The sequence below is a fragment of the Myxocyprinus asiaticus genome, chromosome 28, assembly GCF_019703515.2.
Source record: "Myxocyprinus asiaticus isolate MX2 ecotype Aquarium Trade chromosome 28, UBuf_Myxa_2, whole genome shotgun sequence".
In the NCBI taxonomy this organism is placed as follows: domain Eukaryota; kingdom Metazoa; phylum Chordata; class Actinopteri; order Cypriniformes; family Catostomidae; genus Myxocyprinus; species Myxocyprinus asiaticus.
Window position 1 is genome coordinate 19,056,268 of NC_059371.1, and position 21,830 is coordinate 19,078,097.

The 21,830-nt window shown below is 43.0% G+C and overlaps 1 protein-coding gene across 6 annotated transcripts in view; it reads right to left on the reverse strand.

The window, feature by feature from the left end:
- LOC127419057 (plasma membrane calcium-transporting ATPase 3) overlaps positions 1 to 21,830 on the reverse strand; it is a 96,241-nt gene that overhangs the window by 38,641 nt on the left and 35,770 nt on the right. For 4 of the 6 annotated variants that reach the window (XM_051660124.1, XM_051660129.1, XM_051660126.1 and 1 more), the window contains exons 3-13: positions 21,118 to 21,315; positions 19,148 to 19,405; positions 18,752 to 18,877; positions 11,280 to 11,405; positions 8,976 to 9,017; positions 6,264 to 6,428; positions 5,627 to 5,841; positions 4,605 to 4,847; positions 3,340 to 3,581; positions 2,513 to 2,747; positions 2,021 to 2,200 (exon numbers count right to left, since the gene is read on the reverse strand). In XM_051660124.1, the coding sequence (XP_051516084.1) occupies positions 2,021 to 2,200; positions 2,513 to 2,747; positions 3,340 to 3,581; positions 4,605 to 4,847; positions 5,627 to 5,841; positions 6,264 to 6,428; positions 8,976 to 9,017; positions 11,280 to 11,405; positions 18,752 to 18,877; positions 19,148 to 19,405; positions 21,118 to 21,315 (2,030 nt within the window). The remainder of the gene's footprint in view (positions 1 to 2,020; positions 2,201 to 2,512; positions 2,748 to 3,339; positions 3,582 to 4,604; positions 4,848 to 5,626; positions 5,842 to 6,263; positions 6,429 to 8,975; positions 9,018 to 11,279; positions 11,406 to 18,751; positions 18,878 to 19,147; positions 19,406 to 21,117; positions 21,316 to 21,830) is intronic. The other 2 variants (XM_051660125.1, XM_051660128.1) reach the window with 1 other exon arrangement.

Below are 21,830 nucleotides of genomic sequence, written 5' to 3' on the forward strand. Positions count from 1 at the left end.
TTTATGTTGATTTTAAGTTTACCATTAAAGTTTATGTTTACTGTTCAGCTGGTTCCCACCTCCTCCTTGCCCATCCTTTACCTGTTACAGTGGTGCCGAAACCCGGGAGTGAGGAGGGATGTGCTGTCGCGGAGTCCTCGAGTCCTCGTAGCCGTGGCCGTCTACCTGGGGACGGAGAGGTTGCTGCCGGCTGCCGAAAGCTGGAGGACACGCTGCTGTCCACCGGGGCAGGAGCGTACTGTTGTCCACCAGATGGCGGAGGAGCTGTTGAGGATCGGGTGACAGCGTGTCCGGGAACCGGCGGGCAAGTTTCTCTCTCTCTCTCCTCTCTCTCTGTCGTTCCGCCTCGCTCTTACCCGCTCTCCTTTCCCTCCCCTCATCTCTCCCAGGGCTCCAGAAATGGGCAATGCCCCCCCCCCCACCTCCAGGAAGAGAGGGGAGGGGAGTGCATCATGGTTTCCCCTGGCCTGAGTCGGGCAATGGAGGAGGTGTGACGAGGAAGAGGGTAGGGCCGGGCCGTGAGGACACACTGGTTCGAGAGAGAGAGACGCACGCGGCCACGTTGTATGTGTGTCTGTGTTTGTTTATGTTTGTTTTAAGTTCATTTATATCATTAAAGTTTATGTTGACTGTTCAGCTGGTTCCCGCCTCCCCCTTGCCCATTCTTTACCTGTTACAGATGGTTCACCCAAAAATTTGAATTCTCTCATCATTTACTCACTCTCATGATATCCCAGATGTAATGTATATGACTTTCTTTCTTCAGCAGAACATATTTGAAGAGAAACAGAAACATATCTCTGCTCAGTAGGTCCTTAAAATGCAAGTGGATGGTGATCAGACTTTTGAAGCTCCAAAAATCACAGACAGTCAGCATAAACGACTCCAGCAGTTAAAATAATGTGTTCTAGAGCGAAACTATCACTTTTGATGCGAAAAAGCTAAATATTTAAGTACTTTTTAACTATAAACCATCACTCCCGGTAAGCAAAAGTATACGCATTCACGAGAGCGCTGAGTTAATGTGGTCTCTTGTGTGACAAATTTGCATATCAAACAGACGCAAATACAGATCTAAACCAAACCCAACTAAGCTTCTGTAGTGCTTCTAAGCACTTCTCACATGCAAACGTGATTACGTCGCATGCGCATACTGCTGCTGACCGGAAATTAAGATTTCGAGTTCAAAAGTACTTAAATATTGATCTTATTCACACCAAAAGTGATTGTGTCACTTTAGAAAACATTAATTTAAATGCTGGAGTCGTATGGATAATGTTTATGCTGACTATCTGTTCTTTTTGGAGCTTCAAAAGTCTGATCACCATCCACTCACGTTTTAAGGACCTACTGAGCTAAGATATTTTTCTCTTTTACTTCAAATGTGTTCTGCTGAAGAAGGAAAGTCATACACACCTGGGATATCATGAGGGTGAGTAAATGATGAAAGAATTTAAATTGTTGGGTGTACTAACCCTTTAACCCCCCAACACCCCCACCTGCCCAGTGAAATGCTGAATTTATTGCAGTATTCATAAAAAAAAATATTCAAAGTTTTTAAATTTTTCCTAAACCAGAAATTCCACATGAATTATATGTAAAACCAGAGCTGTCGTTGGGGAGGGTTGTAGGACAAACGAGAAAATGCCAAGTGTATGGTTCTTCCAAAAAAGAATTGCCAGGCTCCTTGAATCCAAACGAAAGTCCTGAGTAAAATGATCCTTTATCGACATTGTCATAAAAATAAAGTAAAAGATCATTTAAAAAACTTTAGGGGTCATGAAAAGATACCACACATAAGTGGCTGAGGTAACTTTTAACTTTATTAAGTTGCAAGAAAACTGTGGCCTAATCTGAAACTTTGAGCCAAGACCCAGTCTCAGAGCAAGACCAAGTTTACAGTATATGGTCTTGAGATGTCTCAGGATTATGACCACAAGATCAAGATTCTTCTTGTTTAGCTTACATAGGTTATGTACTAAGGTATCCAAGATTCAAGGATCTCTTTATTCTGACTCACCTCTCCTTTCTCATTTCTGATTCTTCGGTTGAAGTCTTTGCCCTCCAAGCACAGAAAGTCGTCCCCAGGTTGAATTATGCCACACTTGGCAGCAATGGCGCGTGCTGTGTTGATGTTGTCACCAGTGACCATGCGCACAGTGATGCCTGCTCTCTGACACTTCCGAATGGCATCAGGGACCTACAGTAGATGCAGAGAAATGCTTGAAAAAGAGAACACACATGCATTACATAAACATGATATTGCCGATTACATATCTGAGGACATTCTGCCCTGTTGAAAAGACAAGCATGAATTTCCATGCCGATCCAGGCTGGTTTATGCTCATTAGATGCTGGTATACCTTGTGGAACAGCATAGCCATGTTGATCACCATCTAAAAATGCTGGTCAACCTTGATGGTCAGGAAGCCTGGTAAGAACACCAGCATACCAGCAAACAAAACACAACATACTATATATTGCTTGGTTATTTGATGTTCTCATGACATACCTCAGGTCGCACTGGATCTTCGATCCCGACGACAGCGATGCAGGTCAGATCGGTAACAATTTCAGCTTCATTGTCCCAGTCAGGTTCAGGGTCGCAGGGAAGATCACGATAACCGATGCAGATGGTTCGCAGGCCTTCACACGCCATGGGCTCGATCACTTTCTTCACCATCTCATCTCGGTCCCGTGGCCTGAAACTCCGTGGCTCACCATTGGCACCAAGTATCCCAGAACACCTAAGGCAGAGGAGAAAGCAGGGAGGCATAGGTCTTCACTGCAGAGTTCTCAGATCTTATGACCAACAAATGTCCATAACTTTTTTCAGTCATTTGTGATTATAAGGATTTTTAAACACATTTTATAAAGATTGCATTCACAAAATGCAATTCTTAGTCAATGACAAATTTGAGAGCTTAGCATACATAGAAAAAATTGCATTTCCAGGCCTGGCAATCTCAATTTAAAATTCCCTCATACTTCCAGGTTTTCCATGACCACTGGAACTCACAACCAACATGAGAAACAGCACCAACATCTGAAACTTTAGAAATGCACTTAACATTCACTTCAAGTTAGTCATCATATGAGGTAGCACAACATGATTTACGAAAATGTTTCTTGATCAACATCTTTCACTGTTCCCAGAACCACATTCTAATCAACTAATGATTAGTTGATATGAATGTCAATCAAGGAACCGTGAAGAATGCTGATCCAGGAACACATCCTTCTTTTGAAAAGCAGGGTAAGCATATAAAGCAATACAAAGCACCTTGAACCGGTTACAATTCCATGATCATGTAGTTGCTCTCTATGCAGTTTACTTACTTTTTCAGTAGGATCTCAGAAGCTCCTTTGCTGTACAGGCGGAAGCTTCCGTCAGGCATCTGCACCACAGTGCTCATGGACTTGCGTACAGAGTTAAAAGTGTATACTTTGTAGAGCTTCTCCTCTGGGATTTGCTCTCTCACAGGAACATAGTCTCTTTTCAGGCCCAGCAGGAAGCCCAGCAGACCACACTCAGTCTTATTACCAACCTGCTTGGGCAGACCACCCTCCACATCCGGTGGCTGAATGAGAAGGAGGGTACAAAGTGAAGAGAAAGAATCGTCAGATGGTCATGAGAGAAATTATGCATAGGGCTATCAGAGCTGTCCTGCTGAATGAAAACAGCTTAAACCAGACTACGGTGGTTTGCTGGTCTCTCAGCCTGGTCAGGCTGGTCTGTTGGCTGGTTTTAGAGGGGTTTGGGGCACTTGTGAGCAGCTGGCCGAGCCACTTAACACCACATTGACCCGGTTGGAAGAGTAGCTTAAACCAGCTAAGACCATATTTAACCACCTAAGCAAATCATCAGGCTGGTTTAAAGGGATATTTCACCCAAAAATTAAAATTCTCTTATCATTTAATCACCCTCATGCCATCCCAGATGTGTATGACTTTCTTTCTTCTGCTGAACACAAACAAAGATTTTAAGAAGAAAATTTCAGCTCTGTTGGCCAATTCAAGAACGGTGGCCAGAAGTTTGAAGCTCAAAAAAGCACATAAATGCAGAATAAAAGAAATCCATAAGACCCCAGTGTTTAAATCCATATCTTCAGAAGTGATTTGATAGGTGTGGGTAAGAAACAGATCAATATTTAATTCATTTTTTACTATAAATGTCCACTTTCGCTTCCATATTCTTCGTCTTTTGTTTTTGGCCATTCGCATTCTTGGTGCATATCGCCACCTACTGGGCTTGGAGGAGAATTTATAGTAAAAAAAAAGGTCTTAAATATTAATCTGTTTCTCACCCACACCTATAATATCGCTTCTGAAGATATCGATTTAACCACTGGGGTCGTATGGATTACTTTTATGCTGCCTTTATGTGCTTTTAGGAACTTCAAAGTTCTGGCCATAATTCACTTGCATTTTATGGACACACAGAGTTGAGATATTCTTTTAAAAATCTTTGTTTGTGTTCAGCAGAAAAAAAGTAATACATATCTGGGATGGCATGAGGGTGAGTAAATGATGAGAGAATTTTCATTTTGGGGTGAACAATAGTTTTTTTTTCAGCTGTGTTAATAGATGATATTCATTCTCACTATTATCTTGGATGTGTAGGCACAGTTGATAGATATGGCATTGACAATCATCTCCAGGGTGTTGGGGTTGATCTGGCTGGGGTCAGGGATCTCACGGAAGTGCTGGTCATTAAGAAAGGCCTGTACTACAGTCATGCGGTTGGTTGTGAGGGTGCCGGTCTTGTCAGAGCAGATGGCAGTGGCATTGCCCATTGTCTCGCAGGCATCCAAGTGGCGCACCAAGTTATTGTCCTTCATCATTTTCTGGTTTAACAATAGCAGAAGGATTGGATGATGAAAAAAACAGTATTATCATTGGGGAGAAATTAACTAAAAGTAGCAATGCTTCTAACTTAACAACATTTTTCAACAGAGTGACAGTATTCAAGCTGTAGTGAGCTTTTCCAGTTACTAGTTACTTTTTCCAAGAAGGAACAGTGTAGTGTATCGCGCTCTCCAAAACTGTCATATTTTTCTGTATGTAGTGCTGGTAAGTCCAATTCATTCAAATCAGTTTGCTTGGACTGTTTATGTAAATGAACCGATTAAAAAAATGATTCACTAATTCAAGTGCCTGTACAAATGACATTGCCTGGCATTGTGAAATATTTACTTAAATGCAGGTGTTCATTACAGTGGTTTGACTCTGTTATTTAAATCAGCTGTATTCCAGATCTTTAAGTTGAATTTAGAGTAAAGAATAAATCTGTTCAATATTGATGCTGTCACCCTAAATGAATTTATTCGTTCAAAAACTCATCGCTTTATGCAGAAAAATATGGCTCTGATTAAATTATATCTATCTTGATTTTTTAATTATGAGTAGCTTGTTGCTTTGCAAGCTACTGTTTCAAATTAGCTTCTCCAACACTGGCTGCTACATTTAAGGTGTCGGCAAAAGCAACATGCACTGAAAACATTACGTAAAAAAAAAAAAACATCACCAACTGTGTGCAAATGCACTTACATAATTTGTTGACTCTACAATAAATTTGATTTGCTGATTATACACACAGACACACTGTGCACCTGGTCTGTCTCACCTTAACCGAGTAGGCGAGAGAGATGGTAACAGCAAGGGGAAGACCCTCGGGCACAGCTACCACCAGCACAGTCACCCCGATGATAAAGAATTTGACAAAGTACTGCACGTAGATGGGCGTACACTCGGGCAACCAGGTCTGTCCCTCCACCACAAACGTCTCGATCACAAAGTACAGCACCAGGATGATAACGGTGATGGCCGACATCACAAGACCTAAAAACAGAACAGCAGACAAAATAAACCAACAAGATACTATTTTTTACTTCTGTTACGTATGAATGCATTTTGCAGAGTGTAATGTTGTCCCGAATGTGAATAAATAAAGAAAAGATAATGGAATCAGCACAGTGGTGAGCATCTGTGTTAGAGTGAAGTGATTATCATTTCATATGACGTTGCCTTGTGCAAGGACAGATTATGGTCCTATGAGGCCCTGAGGCACCAACCTCATTAGAATCAACTGTAAATTGTGAAGTCCAAATAACAAGAAATGATACCGCAAAAATCTATCAATCTTACATCTGTAGTCGCATGTTTCTAGGTTTCTCTCAGCTTGAGGCCCCTGACAGGTAGAGGCCCTGGAGCACTGGCCCCATTGGCCTGGTCCAAAATCCGTCCCAAAAAGTCCCACGCACCTGCTTTGCCAATCTGTACAGCCAGTTTTGTGAGTTTGCCCTGCAGTACAGACTTCTCCTTCTTGGGCACGTTGGATTTTTTCTTCTCTCTCTCCTCCACTTCTCCACCCTCCGCACTCTTCAGAGGCTGCATCTCCATGGCAACGGCTCCATCCTGCTTTTTGGCTGGTGGGCGGGACATTATTAGCGTCACTAAATATGTACAACAAATCTGTCGTGTCACAACTTGGAGGCATTGTGAGAGGCCCCCACCATGAAAGAGACTCATTCAATGCTCTAAATACCTCCATGCCATACACTGAAAATCTGAGTGGTTACACTACAGGCTGGAGTGGTGTAAACACACACACAACTAGACACACAACAAAAGAAGCCAGACAAATGTTGACACGCACACTCATTGAAGGCAGACCATAAACACTGACATAGTTTATAATTGGACCACAACAGTGTCACCCCTCTCATGTTCTACAGAGCTTGCACTTTTCAGTAGTTCAGCACTGTTTGAGCACTTTTCCTCAATAATGAACTACGGTTACAATGAACTGCACAGAAAGCTCTGCGGAGTCCTCAGTCGTCATGCATGCAGTTGAGCAACCAATGGTGTGTGTATTCACTAGAATGTGTGACTTTAAACAAAAAGTAGGCTATGTGTTTTGCCTGTAGTTGAGCACTACATTCTGTGCAAAAGCATCATGTATGCCCATTCATACTGGCACGTACCCTCCCAAATTTTTGAGGAGGATTTAAAATGCTTTTAAAAAAAAAAAAAAAATTACAGGTGCACTCAATAACTTTTTTGTTTATATTGCACTTGCTGATACGGTAGTCATCTTGGACTTAAACGGACACCTAGTGTGCAAAAATGTTGTATCACGCAAAATCCAAGGTTTCAGATACTGTTGCACTTATAGAAATGTGCTGTTTGCATTCAGCCATGACTAATTTATTTCATGAGCGAAAGTGACAGTGGAATTATCTAAATAAAGCGAATAATATTTGGTTTGCCATGTGATCGGAACATGTCCTTCCCCTATATAGCGTCCTGCTCTATGTAAAATAAAACCCATTAGGTCACTGGGCTCAGAGCCCTTCTTAGGGGAGCCTAAAAGCTTAGCCAAAAACAGCATAACGCGGCGTTCCCATAGGCATTCTATGGCGGTACACTGGGACACGAGGAGACAAGAGGACATTCTTTTTGAATGGATATCTATGGAGGAGATGCTTCAGTGTGCTGAATAAACTGCGTTTGTGAGGAAACAGCTCAACCCTAAATGAACTGATCACCTGTCTGCTAATCTTCAACATGTTTTACACTAAACAATTCCTTTTGAATTAAATATGTGTGAAATTTAAAACAATAACATTTATGACTACCACCCCTGGAGTCACAAGTTCGAATCCAGGGTGTGCTGAGTGACTCCTAAGCAACCAAATTGGCCGGTTGCTAGGGAGGGTAGAGTCACATGGGGTAACCTCCTCATGGTTGCGATTAGTGGTTCTCGCTCTCAATGGGGTGCGTGGTTAGTTGTGCGTGGATCGTGGAGAATAGCATGAGCCTCCACATGCTGTGAGTCTCCGTGTTGTCATGCACAGCAAGCCACGTGATAAAATGCGTGGACTGACTATCTCAGAAGTGGAGGCAACTGAGACTTGTCCTCCACCACCTGGATTGAGGTGAGTAACCGTGTCACCACGAGGACCTAGTAAGTAGTGGGAATTGGACATTCCAAATTGTGGAGAAAAGGGGATAATAAAATAATAATAAAAAAAAAATTTACATTTTTTTTAAGAGAAGACACAGACAATTTTGCGATAGGTAGGTGTCAGTTTACGAATTTCCCATTCATTTGTTTGGTATCCGCAAATGGTGACTTACAGTCATAATACCTAGTTGACCGTTACGCTTTGTCCTATGGTAAAACGCAGAGGTTGTTATCGCAGTAAGTAAAAGAATCTCTGCTGGAATGACTCAGTCTTTATCTGAGTGAGCGTGCATGATTTTAAAAATATTTTTCAAAAGTACTTTTCATTTATTTAATTCTAAATCTTTTTTACTGATGAAAAAAATTACCAAGTTTAAGTTAAGCACAACTATTATAAGCCAAAAAAAGGCATTTCCCTAAAATGCTGTGGCAGAAATCACCCATTCACATGTCTAAATTTGGTCAATTAAATCGAGTCACATTGTCTGCAGATCATTAGCTTTAAAGTGAAAAAAATCTATCCACCCTCAAGTTGCTCCAAACTTTTTTTCCCATGGATCAAAATGTCAAAGCTGCTCTGTTCCACACAATGAAAATGCATTGTGATCATCGGCTATCAAGTTTAGTTGCAATTTTGGTTGGTTTATAAAATATATATATAAAATATATATATTATTTCAGGTCGGGGTTTGAATCTTATTATCATATAATGTACTAATAAATAGCTCAAAAGTGTTTTGTTTTTTCCCCCTTTGGCCATGTCTTATCTCATCTGAAGGCACAAATTAAGCCAGGACTGCCACTGGTGTCTCCTCAAAAAAATAAAAATAAATGTGCATGACGCCCCTGAGTCTGTGTGTGTGTACATGGCATTAATGCTTATCTTTCATGTTGCTATTCTCACATAGCAACACCGTAGCTGAGCTGTCCACAAACATTTTCCACAACAAGAAAATAATTAACCCCTCATTCTCTCCATTCATCTACTCTACTGTCCCTGTGGTACCTTTATTCTGATTAGTCTCCACAGCTGCCTCTGGCTCCTTGCCTGTGTGTGAGAGAGAGAAAGAGAGAGAGAGAGAGAGAGAGAGAGAGAGAGAGAGGGTCGGGGGAGGGGGGGGGGGGACAAGGGAATAAAAAGCGACAGACAGAGACAGAATGAGAGACAGAGCACACAGTGTTCTTGAGTGGGGGAAATGAGAGCACACAGAACTATGGAAACAGCCCCACAAACACAATCATACAATGCACACATTCACACAGTGAACTACAACCTTAAACTAAGAATTCTTAAACCTGTGAATACACTCCAACACAATTCAGTTGTGGATAATGGGCTAATCTGTCTCTATAAAGTCTGAATGTCCAAAGTAACTTAATCAATACTGTAGGTGTTTTGGACTCAAAGAACAGGGCTGTTGATTACGTACCATTGGTGATGCTGCTCTGTTTGGCCATAGTATTGAGTGAGAATATACTGTCCTCTGATTGGATAGCAAAAAAAAGGGATAATTTGGGTGTGGAGGAGGGGAATCATGGGAAATTTTAGGATTAGGTGGAAATAGAGGTAAGAAAAAGAGAAATCAAAACAGTGGCAATCATGTTGCGTTAACTCTAGGGGATAATGTGGGTAGTTGACATGAAGCTTCAAGCAGTGAGAACAGTGTCTTGCAGTGTGACATGCTATCCTTCAATTACTATTACTTCAACCAACAATTTTATAATTCTTGCAAATAAATATTTGTTACAACTGAAGTGAACTGTACATAAAGCTAAAAGTGAATTAAAGCGATAGTTCACCCAAAAATGAAAATTCTCTCATCATTTACTCACCCTCATGCCATCCCAGATGTGTATGACTTTCTTTCTTCTGCTGAATGCAAACAAAGATTTTTAGAAGAATATTTCAGCTCTGTAGGTCCATACAATGCAAGTGAATGGTGACCAGAATTCAGAAGATCCAAAAAGGGAAAGTCACTTCCACACCAAAATGTTGAAGTGAAAGTGTAGATTTACAGAAAAAAGGACTTAAATACTGATCTGTTTCTCATTTCTTACCCACATCATATTGCTTTAGAAAATATGAATTTAACCACTGGAGTCATTTGGATTACTTTTATGCTGCCTTTATATGCTTTTTTGGACCTTCTGAGTTCTGGTCATCATTCACTTGCATTGCATGGACCTAAAGAGCTGAGATATTCCTCTAAAAATCTTCATTTGGTGTTCTGCAGAGAACGGAAGTCATTCACAATCAGGTCGACATGAGGGTGAGGAAATGATGAGAGAATTTTTATTTTTGGGTGAACTACCCTTTAAAAATGGTGAAAGAGCCAAAAGAAATATTCACTAGATACACATCTAAAACACTTTTGTTTGTATATTTATATACATTTTAACCAGATCTTGAAACTTGAAAAAAGGTCATGGAGAAGTTATTTCCTTACTGAAAAAAAAAACAGCCTAAACCAGTCTAAGGTGGTTTGCTGGTTTTATCTGGTTTAGCTGGTCGGCTAACAGCTGACTCCTTAAAAAACAGCAAACCGGACCAGCTTAACCAGCATGCCCATGTCGGGAGACCAGATAACCACCTCAAGCTGGTTTATTCAGCAGGGTTGTCATCTACCCATATTTATTTTGTACAAAATATCTATGGATAAGGCAATCAAAAATTATTTAAAAAATAATAAATTAAGTTTTTATAGGAAAAGAATGGCAATTGAATTGTCATTGTGAGGCAGTTCTAAGTCAATTCGGTGGCTGATGACACATATAGAGCGATTCAGTGGGACAGTAACAGAACATGGTGCCACTTCATTCTTCATCCACCCAAATCCAACCTTTACTCTCTCTCTCTCTCTCTGTTTCTCTCTTTCGTTCCCTTTTTCTGAATAATTAATCAGCCTCCTCCAATATAACTCCTAATCCTTCTCTATTCCTCTCCCTCCAGTCTCCAGTCTCCTCTCTCCCTCTCTGCTGGCTGCAGGTTAAATTATCCATGACATGGGCCATAAAGTTTGCAGCATTGGAGCTCTGCTTCTCTCTTGCTCGTCTTACCATTCATAAATACTCCTGCAGGCTCTGAGCCCACTGGCCTTCCATTCATATCAAAACCCATTTCTCTCGTTCTATCTTATGTAAGGATCTCCCACCCCCTCTCTCCATTCTCTACTGGTGGTGCTACTCACAATGTGAAAGTGTGCATTCATTTTCACTACATCCTACAGTAGATTCAGCTTATTCTGCTAGTATGATGGTGCGTGTGTGTCTGTTTTGGTTGGCGTTTAATGCTCTCCTTTCTCACACCTACCTTTCTTCTCTTTCTTTTCCTCCTCCCCTTCTCCGGCTCCCAGTAGAGTGAATATGATGCCGGTCTGAGAATTGACTCCAACTGCGGTCACCAGCATCCTCCCTGATCCCTCCATCACATGGGTACCTGAGACAGAAAGATTGAGAAAAGAGACAAAGAGTGGCAGAGTTTGGAAAAAGACACAACATAGGTCTACATCAGTGTGTGATATTAGATTGCAGTACATAAGAAGAAACGCATCAATATATTTGTTCTGAAGAAAATCCTTACAGAACAAAATTAAATTTATGCACTTTGCAGACAATTAAACCCATGACCTTGACACTGCCAGCGCCATGCTCTACCAGTTGAGCTACATGAGCATTAATTAAATCTAAATAAATTCAATCTAATTAAATCTATATTTAAAACATAAAAAAAAAAAAAAAAAAAAAATGCTTAAAAGTTTATGCTTAAAACAAGAAAAAAACTAAAGACAGTTTACAAATTATGTAAGAAGAGTATTAAAAAAATAAATAAATAAATAAAAAGGCTGAGTTGGACTCAAACAACAGCATTTGTGGCATAATGTTGATTTCCACAAAAATATTTTAGACTTGTCCCTCATTAAAAAAAAAAAAAAAAAAGGAAAAATTACAGTGACAGCAAGGCACTTACAATGGAAGTGAATGGGGCCAGTCCATAAATGCCAAAACCCAAATGAAATTGGATATAACTTCACAGATAAGGTTAGTAAGCGATTTTATGACACTAAAATCATGTTAACATGTATAATGTTTGCATCTTGTTGCTATAATTATGAAACATTTTAGCGTTTATGGACTGGCCCCATTTACTTCCATTGTAAGTGCCTCACTGTAACCGCAAATTATTATTATTTTTTTATTATCGAGGGAAATCAACACAATGCCACAAATACTGTTAATTGAGCTTAACTTGTAGTAAACCCGGAATATAACTTTATTTCCATTTGTATTCTCTTAAAACAAGTTTTATTATTTTACACAATTTTGTTTCTCATGTAATTGTATCTTGTTTTAAGGATGTTTAGATTTATTCCCCCTTGAAAACAAGACAAAAATACTGATTAAGAAAATTATTTTTGCCTTGAAGTCCCCCAAAAATATGAAACCTGCTTCCCTGTTTGAGGTAGCAAGGTAACACACACTCAAACACACTGCTCAATCCAAACACACAGATCCATCAACAAAAGCCCAAGAATCAGCTACACAATATTATTACAAATGCAAAAGACACAAACAGAAGTGAGCACATGAGGAATGACATTAATACGTAGATATCTACGAACAAGGACAGACTGAACTGTTGCAGTTCATGACTAGCACATGACGTATACAGTCACTGCACTGTACACAACAACAGACCCCATACATCATCTTCACAAAAACATCATTGGGATATTATTGAATAATATCAGCAGTAGAGCAGGACAGCCTCATAAAGCGAATGGAGTTATCAGACTTAAGTGTCTAAGAATAGCAGGGAGGAAGGGAGAGGGCATGCACCAGTGATCACAGCAGGAAACAGAGATTCACAGATCTAATTATCAACATCTGGATGCCACTGCAGCATCTCACTTATTCTGACACGCATGTGCTCTGAGCATGCTAAGTGCTGATGACTGACAGATAAAGGAGCGCATCAGTGAGAGGAATGCAAAACAGCACCATACACCTTAAAGAAAGGTTGACCAATCTCACGTTTCAGAACATTCTCACAGTAAAGATATAACTGAGTCATCTTTAATACACAGTGATTCCCTTTGCTACAAACACAAGATAGTTTATAGAAACTTATTGTGTTGTAAGTGATTTTAGCCTTTTTGCTCATATCTCCAAAACCCCAAGCTCCAAACACATACCAACAAACCTGATGACAGCAAACCTGAACATGCAAAATTATTCATTGATTACTCAAATGATTCATTTATGATTGGGTAGGTATTGCTTAAACAAAAGCTTTCTTATTAGCTAAGATTTGCTGAAATGATTGGCTAAAGGCATGGGCCAGCCCCCTGACTAGGGCTCTAGGGTCTAGGGCTGGACACCAATTTCAGTGATATCTGTCAGGTAGTTTGACTATATTATGCATGGTATTACAAAGAGAAAAAAAACATAAGTGTGTCCACTGAAAAAATGTAAATCTAAAAATTGTTTAATGTGGTGAAACCTAAATTAACTGGTTTTATTCAAGTCAAAAATATTATTTAACATCAATGAATCAACCTGAATACATTAGTTTACACCAACAAAATGTATTCTAAGGGTTAGATCAGTTAGAAATAGCTCCTAAATGTAACTGTAACAGTTCAAGGATGGGCAAGGAGGAGGCAGGAATGGGCTGAACAGTCAACATAAACTTTAATGATATAAATGATCTTAAAACAACATAAAACATAAGGACACAGACACACATGCAGCGCGGCAACATGCGTCTCTCGAACTGGGGGTTGTCGTCTCATCATTGATCAGCATAGATCAGCGTTAGCCAGTTTGGACTGAACATCACGTTATGCAGGCAGATTATATTTTGTTACACCTTGGGGTTTTTTAAACACAGAGCACATGCACATGTTCTTCTGGAGTTAATAAAGTTCTGAATCAACTTCATAGTTTAAGAAACAAGATAAAAAAAATTTATAAATTCACAACCCGCGACTTGTATATTTATAAGTGACTTCATGAAAAAACAAGCCCAAAGTCACTTATAATAAGCGGACATGGCAACACTGCCCCTAGGGTCTTGAATGTAGCATCATTTAAACACAATAGTTCCCTATCTGTCACTCACTCGACGTTGTGTTGATGTAGTGACACTAGGGGTCACTCTTGGAGCCCGAAACACCTCTGGTCTTTGAAAAAAGGTCAATGAAAATTGCCGAGTGGTATTTGCATACCACTCCCCCGAACATATGTAAAAGGAGCTGGTATGCAACCACTCATTCAGATTTTCTCTTTGGAGCCGAACGGTCGATGCTCACTGAGCTGAATTCTCACAGCTGTTCATTCACCTCTGCTGGATCTGACGGCGCATTTCAGCGGCTTCTCCCCCTCTGCACTGGTGCACTGCAGAGAACGCCCCTGGGCGCTTCGGCAGAAATAAAACAGTGTATTCTAAAAGAGTATATTTCTCTAAAAGAGCGGCACACACGGAACGTCTTTTTAAAGATGCCCTTCCGTTTGTTTGTTATTCCTGGTTGCGGTCGTTATCTCTCGCCTTCTGACGGTCACGATCGCTGTCTTTCGTTTCTGGGCGCTACCCACGCAGACACAGCATTCGTGGATGGATCATGTACTCATTGCGAGAACATGACCATAGCAACGTTGCGGTCGCAGCTTGCCTTTGTAAGAAAGCAAGCCACCCCAGCGGCTCCCCGCCTTGGTCCTTCTACCTACGGGTATGAGGCCAGTGCGGCTAGCACTTGGAGCGATTTGGGGACCACAATGGGACCACCTCCGCCGGGTATCCCCCCACGGACCTCCCATTCCCCAGCATGCTCGTCTGCCCCGATCGGGCTTCTGGATGAGTCCACCAGCTCGTCTCACAGTGAGTTCGACATCTTGTTCCGAGCCCGTGAAGGTGATGAGCTCTCAAGCACAGCATCGGAGAAAGGGCTCGTCCAGTCGGATGCGGAAGCCTCAGCTGGGCTCCCCCCATCGGGTGCGGTCGCCCAGTCACAGGCTGACGTGGAGATGACGGACATGCTTTCCCGGGCAGCCGCGAGCATCGGGCTAGAGTAGAACCCTCCGCTCTCCCCTGAACCCTCGCGGCTTGATGATTGGTTCCTGGGCTCATGGTGCCGCTAACAGCCACACCCGCCCCAGTTTCTTTCTTCCCGGAAGTGCACGAGGAGCTGACAAGATCGTGGGAGGCACCTTTTACTGCCCAGTCCTGATCTTTCAGCTCCCCCGCCCTCACTACCCTCAATGGTGGGGCGGCCAAGGGCTATTCGGTGATCCCCCCGGTGGATAAGGTGCTCGCGGTGCACCTATGCACCAGAGCACCGCCACCTGGTGCGGGCGCCCAAAGCTCCTGTCCAAGGCCTGTAGGTTTACGTCATCCCTGACGGCCAAGGCCTACGGTGCCGCTGGACAAGCCGCCTCTGCCCTGCATGCCATAGCTCTCCTGCAAGTCCACCAAGCCAAGGTGCTAAAGGAACTGCACGAGGGTAGTTCTGCCCCGAGATTGATGCAGGAGCTGCGCTCAGTGACCGACCTCGCCCTCCAGGTGAAGAAGGTCACGGCACGGTCTCTCGGGCGTGCGATGTCCACCTTGGTGGTCCAGGAGCGCCACTTCTGTGTGGAGCCCACCACAGGAAGCAGACGCCACCCATCACACGGCCAGCCGCCAAGAACCCGAGAAAGGCTTCGAAGCGCCCCTGAGACAGGCGACCCAGGGACGAGGAAACCCGCTGCTCTAGAGCTGGTAAGCAGACCACTCCATCCCCCGGTGGAGGGCCAGGAGGAGAATCTTTTGTTACCTTTTCATTTAATTTCGCCACATGCCCAAGTGGCTGCGGTACCCAAGAGTTCAGCAAAAGAGCGGTTTCCTTGTTCCCTGGGTCACATACCCAGTGCGCACGGCCGTCATCACGACCACCGTCCACCATTCCATTTCGGCAGGTTTGGCACTCCAGCGGCGGTCTCCCCGCCCCTGCGTGCCCAGCTGTGGCACAAATCCACCCCCGATGTGACGGTCTCAATGGGCCGCGAGGCCCCACCCGCCGGTACGTCCAACCAGATTGTCCCCTTGGTCCCCCTTGCCCGGAGCTTGGACGTGTGGCTTGCGCTTTCCAACCCGTCGCGATGGCTGGTCCGGACTGTCCGACTCAGCTACGCGATTCAGTTCGCCAGGCATCCGCCCAGGTTCAGCGGCGTCCTCTTCACCTCGGTGAAGGGCGAGAACGCCGCTACTTTGCGCGCGGAAATTGCTACCCTCCTACGGAAGGGTGCGATAGAGCCTGTCCCTCCAGCCGAGATGAAGAAGGGGTTTTACAGCCCTTACTTCATTGTTCCGAAGAAAGGCAGAGGGTTGCGGCCACTCTTGGACCTGCAAGTACTGAACCGGGCTTTACACAGACTCCTGTTCAAAATGCTGATGCAAAAACGCATTCTAGTGAGTGTTCGGCATCAAGATTGGTTTGCGGTGGTAGACCTGAAGGACGCATACTTCCACGTCTCGATTCTACCTAGACACAGACCCTTCCTGCGGTTTGCATTCAAGGGTCGGGCGTATCAGTCCTCCCTTTCGGCCTGTCCTTGTCCCCTCGCGTCTTTATGAAGGTCGCAGAGGCAGCCCTTTCCCCGTTAAGGGAAGTGGGCATTCGCATCCTCAACTATCTCGACGAATGGCTAATCCTAGCTCACTCTCGGGATGTGTTGTGTGTGAACAGGGACCTGGTGCTCTCGCACCTCAGCCGACTAGGGCTTCAGGTCAACTGGGAAAAGAGCAAGCTCCTCCCGGTTCAGAGCATCTCTTTTCTCGGCTTGGAGTTGGACACAGTCTCGATGATGGTGCGCCTCATGAACGAGCGTGACCTGTTTGAAGGTGTTCAGACAGAAGACAGCTGTTCCACTGAAACTGTTTCAGAGGCTCCTGGGGCATATGGCATCCTCAGCGGTGGCCACTCCACTTGGGTTGATGCCCTGGACAGAAGCCTAGGACGATTCCGCTAGCTGGCGGCGTTTTGCGGGCACAGGTGCACCGCAATCGCCTGCTCCACCCGAGGAACCTCCGTGTACCCCTTGGCCGCCCCGCCATCGAGGGTAGTGAGAGTGGAAGAACTCACAAAACAGGACCGGGCAGTAAAAGGTGCCCGCCACGACTTCGTGAGCTCCTCATGCACCTCCAGGAAGAAAGGAACTGAGGCAGAGCGTGGCTTTGTGCAGCGCTCTGAGCCCAGGAACCAATCGTCCAGCCGCGAACACTCAGGGCAGGGTGGAGGGTTCCATGCCCGGGCAAGCATGGCCATCAGCTCCGCGTTGGCCTCTGACTGGGCGACCGTACCAGATGGTGGGAACCCAGTCGAGTCCTCAGCATCAGACTGCAAAAGCCCGCTCTCCGATGCTGTGATCGATACCTCATCCTCATCTTGAGCCCCGAATGAGACACTAACCCTGCCTTGGGGCGGGCCACCTGACTCATCCATGAACTCGACCGGTGGAAACGAACGTGCTGGGGAATGGGAGGTCGATGGGGATTCGCTCGGTGGAAATGCTCCCACTGAAGCCTCCAAATTTCCCCCAGCGCTAGCCGCCATGGCCTTGTGCACGCAAGCAGAAGGACCAGGACGGGGAGTAGCTGGAGTGGCTTTCTCTCTATGAAAGAAAGAAAGCCACGATCGCAACGATTCCATGGTCATGTTCTTGCAGTGAGAACATGAGCCATCCACAAACGCTGTCTCTGTGTGACTACGACCCTTACACGTGAGACAGCATTCTTGGCCATCAGCAGAAGAGAGATATCGACCGCAACCAGGAACTGCACATAGACGGAAAGGCATCTTTAAAAAGACGCTCTCCATCAGTGCTTCACTCTTTTAGAGAAAATTACTCTTTTAGTGTGGCTGCTGAAGCACCCAGGGGCGTTAATTGCACTTATCTGTGCGAGGAGAGAGAACCCGCTGTAAATGCGTCATATATCCAACAGCTTTATACATTCTTCGAGGTGAATGGAATGCCAATGGAAGCTCAACACTGACTGGCTCCGAAGAACAAATCTGAATGGGTGGATGCAAGCCATCTCCTTTTATACCCGTATGTCCGGGGGAGTGGCATGCAAATTCCACTCGCCAATTCTCATTGGCCTTTTCTCAAATATCAGAGGTGATTGGGGCTCCCAAGTTCAACCCCTAGTGTCACTACATCGACACAAGGTTGAGTGAGTGACAGATAGGAAACTATAAAGCAGTGATGATTTCAGATTACTCAGATTGGTAAGTGAGTATAACATTAATTCATTTAGCATATGCATTTATCAAAAGCTCAGAATGGTATACTACACTGGCCAAATTCTATATGGACAATCCCTTCTAATTAATATTTGGCTAGGCCCCTTAAAGGGTAAGTTCACCCAAAAATGAAAATTTTATAATGCATTGTATGGTCAAAAAGAGTCTCTTTTTGACCATACAATGCATTATAAAATTCTTCATTTAGGTTCTGCTGAAGAAGGAAAGTTATACACAGCTAGGATGGCTTAAAGGTAAGTAAATCATGAGAGAATGTTCATTTTTGGGTGAACTAACCCTTTAATTCCAATGAAGACAAATCTACACAATGACATTCTAGAGAACTGTGTGCTTCCAACTTTAGGGTTTTGTTTCAAACCCTTATGACCTTCTTTCTTCCGTGACATACAAAAGGAGCTGTATATTATTCTTAGTCACCATTCAGTGATTGAGACTATACCTTTAAAATGTGAACTTATGAAACATGCCTACGCACGCTTACCAGAGAGAAGCATGGGGTCTTTGTCAGCTGACTTCCGAACATGGTCTGATTCACCGGTCAAAGAGCTCTCGTCAATCTTCAGGTCATTTCCCTGAATCAGGATGCCATCAGCAGGTAGGAGGTCACCTGAGAGAGGAAAATAAAGTAGGACAAACTCACACCGATACAAATAAACATCTCTTTATCAGTAGGGTATTAATATCAGAAAAAGCATTTACCTGTCCGACCAATAATGCCATATTATTAAACAGGGTACATTATCAACAAATGAGTTCCCATCCTCATGTGAACACTACTCTAAAAGCCATATTAATCCACACCTTCCTCATATTAGATGAGTTAAGCCTAATCTCAACATTCACTCAATTTACTGGTCTCAGCAGCACAGGAACTGACCATATTTGACCTGGGCCATGTCCCCAACCACCATCTCCGCAACGGGGATCTGGATGACGTTTCCATTGCGCACTACGGCGAATCGCTGCTCCTGCTCGATGCGGCTCTGTAGCCCACGGAACTGCTTCTCTTTACTCCAGTCGTTGAAAGCAGTCACCAGCACCACGCAAATTACGGACAGCAGGATGGCGGCACCTTCAATCCATCCTGCCTCTGCCTCCCCATCGTCTTCGACTCCTCCAGACACTTTCCCACAGCCTGCAGGGGTTAAACGTCATTATCATGCGGTTGCCATGCAGCTTACAAAATGAGATTGCATAAAACAGGACTATTCAACTTAAACATAAAATGTCAGTGTTTATAGCTTTCATTTTTTATTTCCCTGCTGCAAAAAAAAAAATAACAGCTTAAACCAGCCTTCACTGTTCATAGCTGGTTTAAGCTGGTCCAAAGCAATTTACAGTGCATTTAAGCTATTCATTTTATGTGTCCGTATGTTCCCTGGGAAACAAACCCACAACCCTGCCATTGCTAGCACCATGCTCTACCAGTTAAATTAAAGAAACACCCATGAATAGGCATGACCTGATGAAAAAAAACAACAACAATAGCTTAAACCTCAGAGAACCCACTCAGCAGAATTGCAAAAAAAATTCACCCCCAAAACAATGTTTTGTGCTTAGTGCCTTCCTAAAAACATTTTCAAGTGGTAAAAAAACAAAAAACAAAAAACACCATCAATGTCAATGGTTGGGTCTCTGAGGGTTAAACCAGCCTAAGATGGTCTGCCAAACTGACCAGCTGAAATGTGCCCAAAACCCCTTTAAAGCTAGCCAACGTACCAACCTGACCAAGCTGGGGTCCAGCTAAAACCAGCAAACCAGCTTTGGATAGTTTAAAAGGATAGTTCACCCAAAAATGAAAATTCTCTCGTCTTTTACTCACCCATCTCAGATGTATTTGAGTTTCTTTCGTCTGCAGAACACAAATTATGATTTTTAGAAGAATATTTCAGCTCTGTAAATCCATACAATGCAAATGAATGGGTGGCAAAAATTTTATGCTCCAAAAAGCACATAAAGGCAGCATAAAAGTAATCCATAAGACTCCAATGTTGTAATCCATATTTTCAGAAGTGATATGATAGGTGTGGGTGAGAAACATATCAATATTAAAGTCCTTTTTTTGCTAGAAATTCTTCTCCCTGCCCAGTAGGGGGCGATATGCATGAAGAATGTGAATCACTAAAAACACAAGAAAAAGAATGTGAAAGTGATCTGTTTCTCACCCACACCTATCATTTCGCTTCTGAAGATATTGATTTAACCATTGGATTCTTATGGATTACTTATATGCTGATGTGTGTGCATTTATTTATTTATTTATTTAAGTTTAAAAATTTTGGCACCCATTCACTTGCCTTGTATGGACCAAAAGAGCAAAGAAATTCTTCTAAAAATCTTCATTTGAGTTCATCAGATAAAAGAAAGTCATACACATCTGGGATGAAATGAGGGTGAGTAAATGACGAGAGAATTTTAATTTTTGGGTGAACTATTCCTTTAGGCTGTTTTTGTCACAGTAGGTTGTATAAAACGTTTATAATTCTTTGCCAATCAAAGCTATGTTTCATTGTTTATTTCTCCAAAGCACCCTTAGACTCCTCCCCCTTGTATTCTCTTTTTCTGCATTCCTGCCTGACATCCTCTGTTCTCTCTCCATTTTCTCAACTTCATTCTCACCTTTTTCCTCCCACACTCCCTTGATTCAGTTCTCTCTCTCTCTCTTCCCTCCCACTCTCTATCCATCATTCCCTCCTCCCTCGACCAACACCAGCCTTTTAACTGCCTTCCTCTACCTCATCCCTCTAACATTCTTTGGTTACACTCTCCCTGTCTCTCTCTCTCTCTCTCTCTCTCTCTCTGTGTGTGTGTGTGTGTGTGTGTGTTTCTAGCTCCCCTTAGTCTCACCCTCGCTCTCGTGTCCAGGAGGCTGATAGAAGGACAGGCCAAGAGAGATGATGGCAGCAATCTCCAGGATGATGAGAGTGACATCTTGTAATGCCTCCCACACCAGCTGAAGGAAGGTCTTGGGCTTTTTGGGGGGTATGAAATTTTGTCCAAATGTTTGTCTGCGCTTCTCCAGATCTATCAGGTTATCTGACAAACCTGAAAAGAAATCAAGAGGAGTGAGTCAAACATACATATACATTGAGAAATGACACATAACATGTCCAAGAACCTTTTTTATTTTACAAATGAAAGATTTTAGGTTAAAATGTACAATTTGATTGTATAAGGGAAAGTGTTCGATTAGTGTATTTTACAGTAGGTGCTGTGACTGGTCACCATTTCTCTTAAGAATTTCACTGTTTTTTATCAACTTTTGCCTTCACTTGCTCATTTTTGATGGTCTTGCTGTAGGACAAATACGCATGAGTAATCTTTGTAGTAAACTTAAACATGTAGTCTCTCAATTTAAGGAATAGTTCACCCAAAAATGAAAATTTCCTCATCATTTATTCACCCTTAGGCCATCTCAGACTTTCTTTCTTCTGCAGAATATAAACAAAGATTTTTAGAAGAATATTTCGGCTCTGTATGTCCATACAAGGCAAGTGAATTGTGATCAAAGTCACAGTTTTTATAGTAAAAAAGGGCTTAAATATTGATCTGTTTCTCAC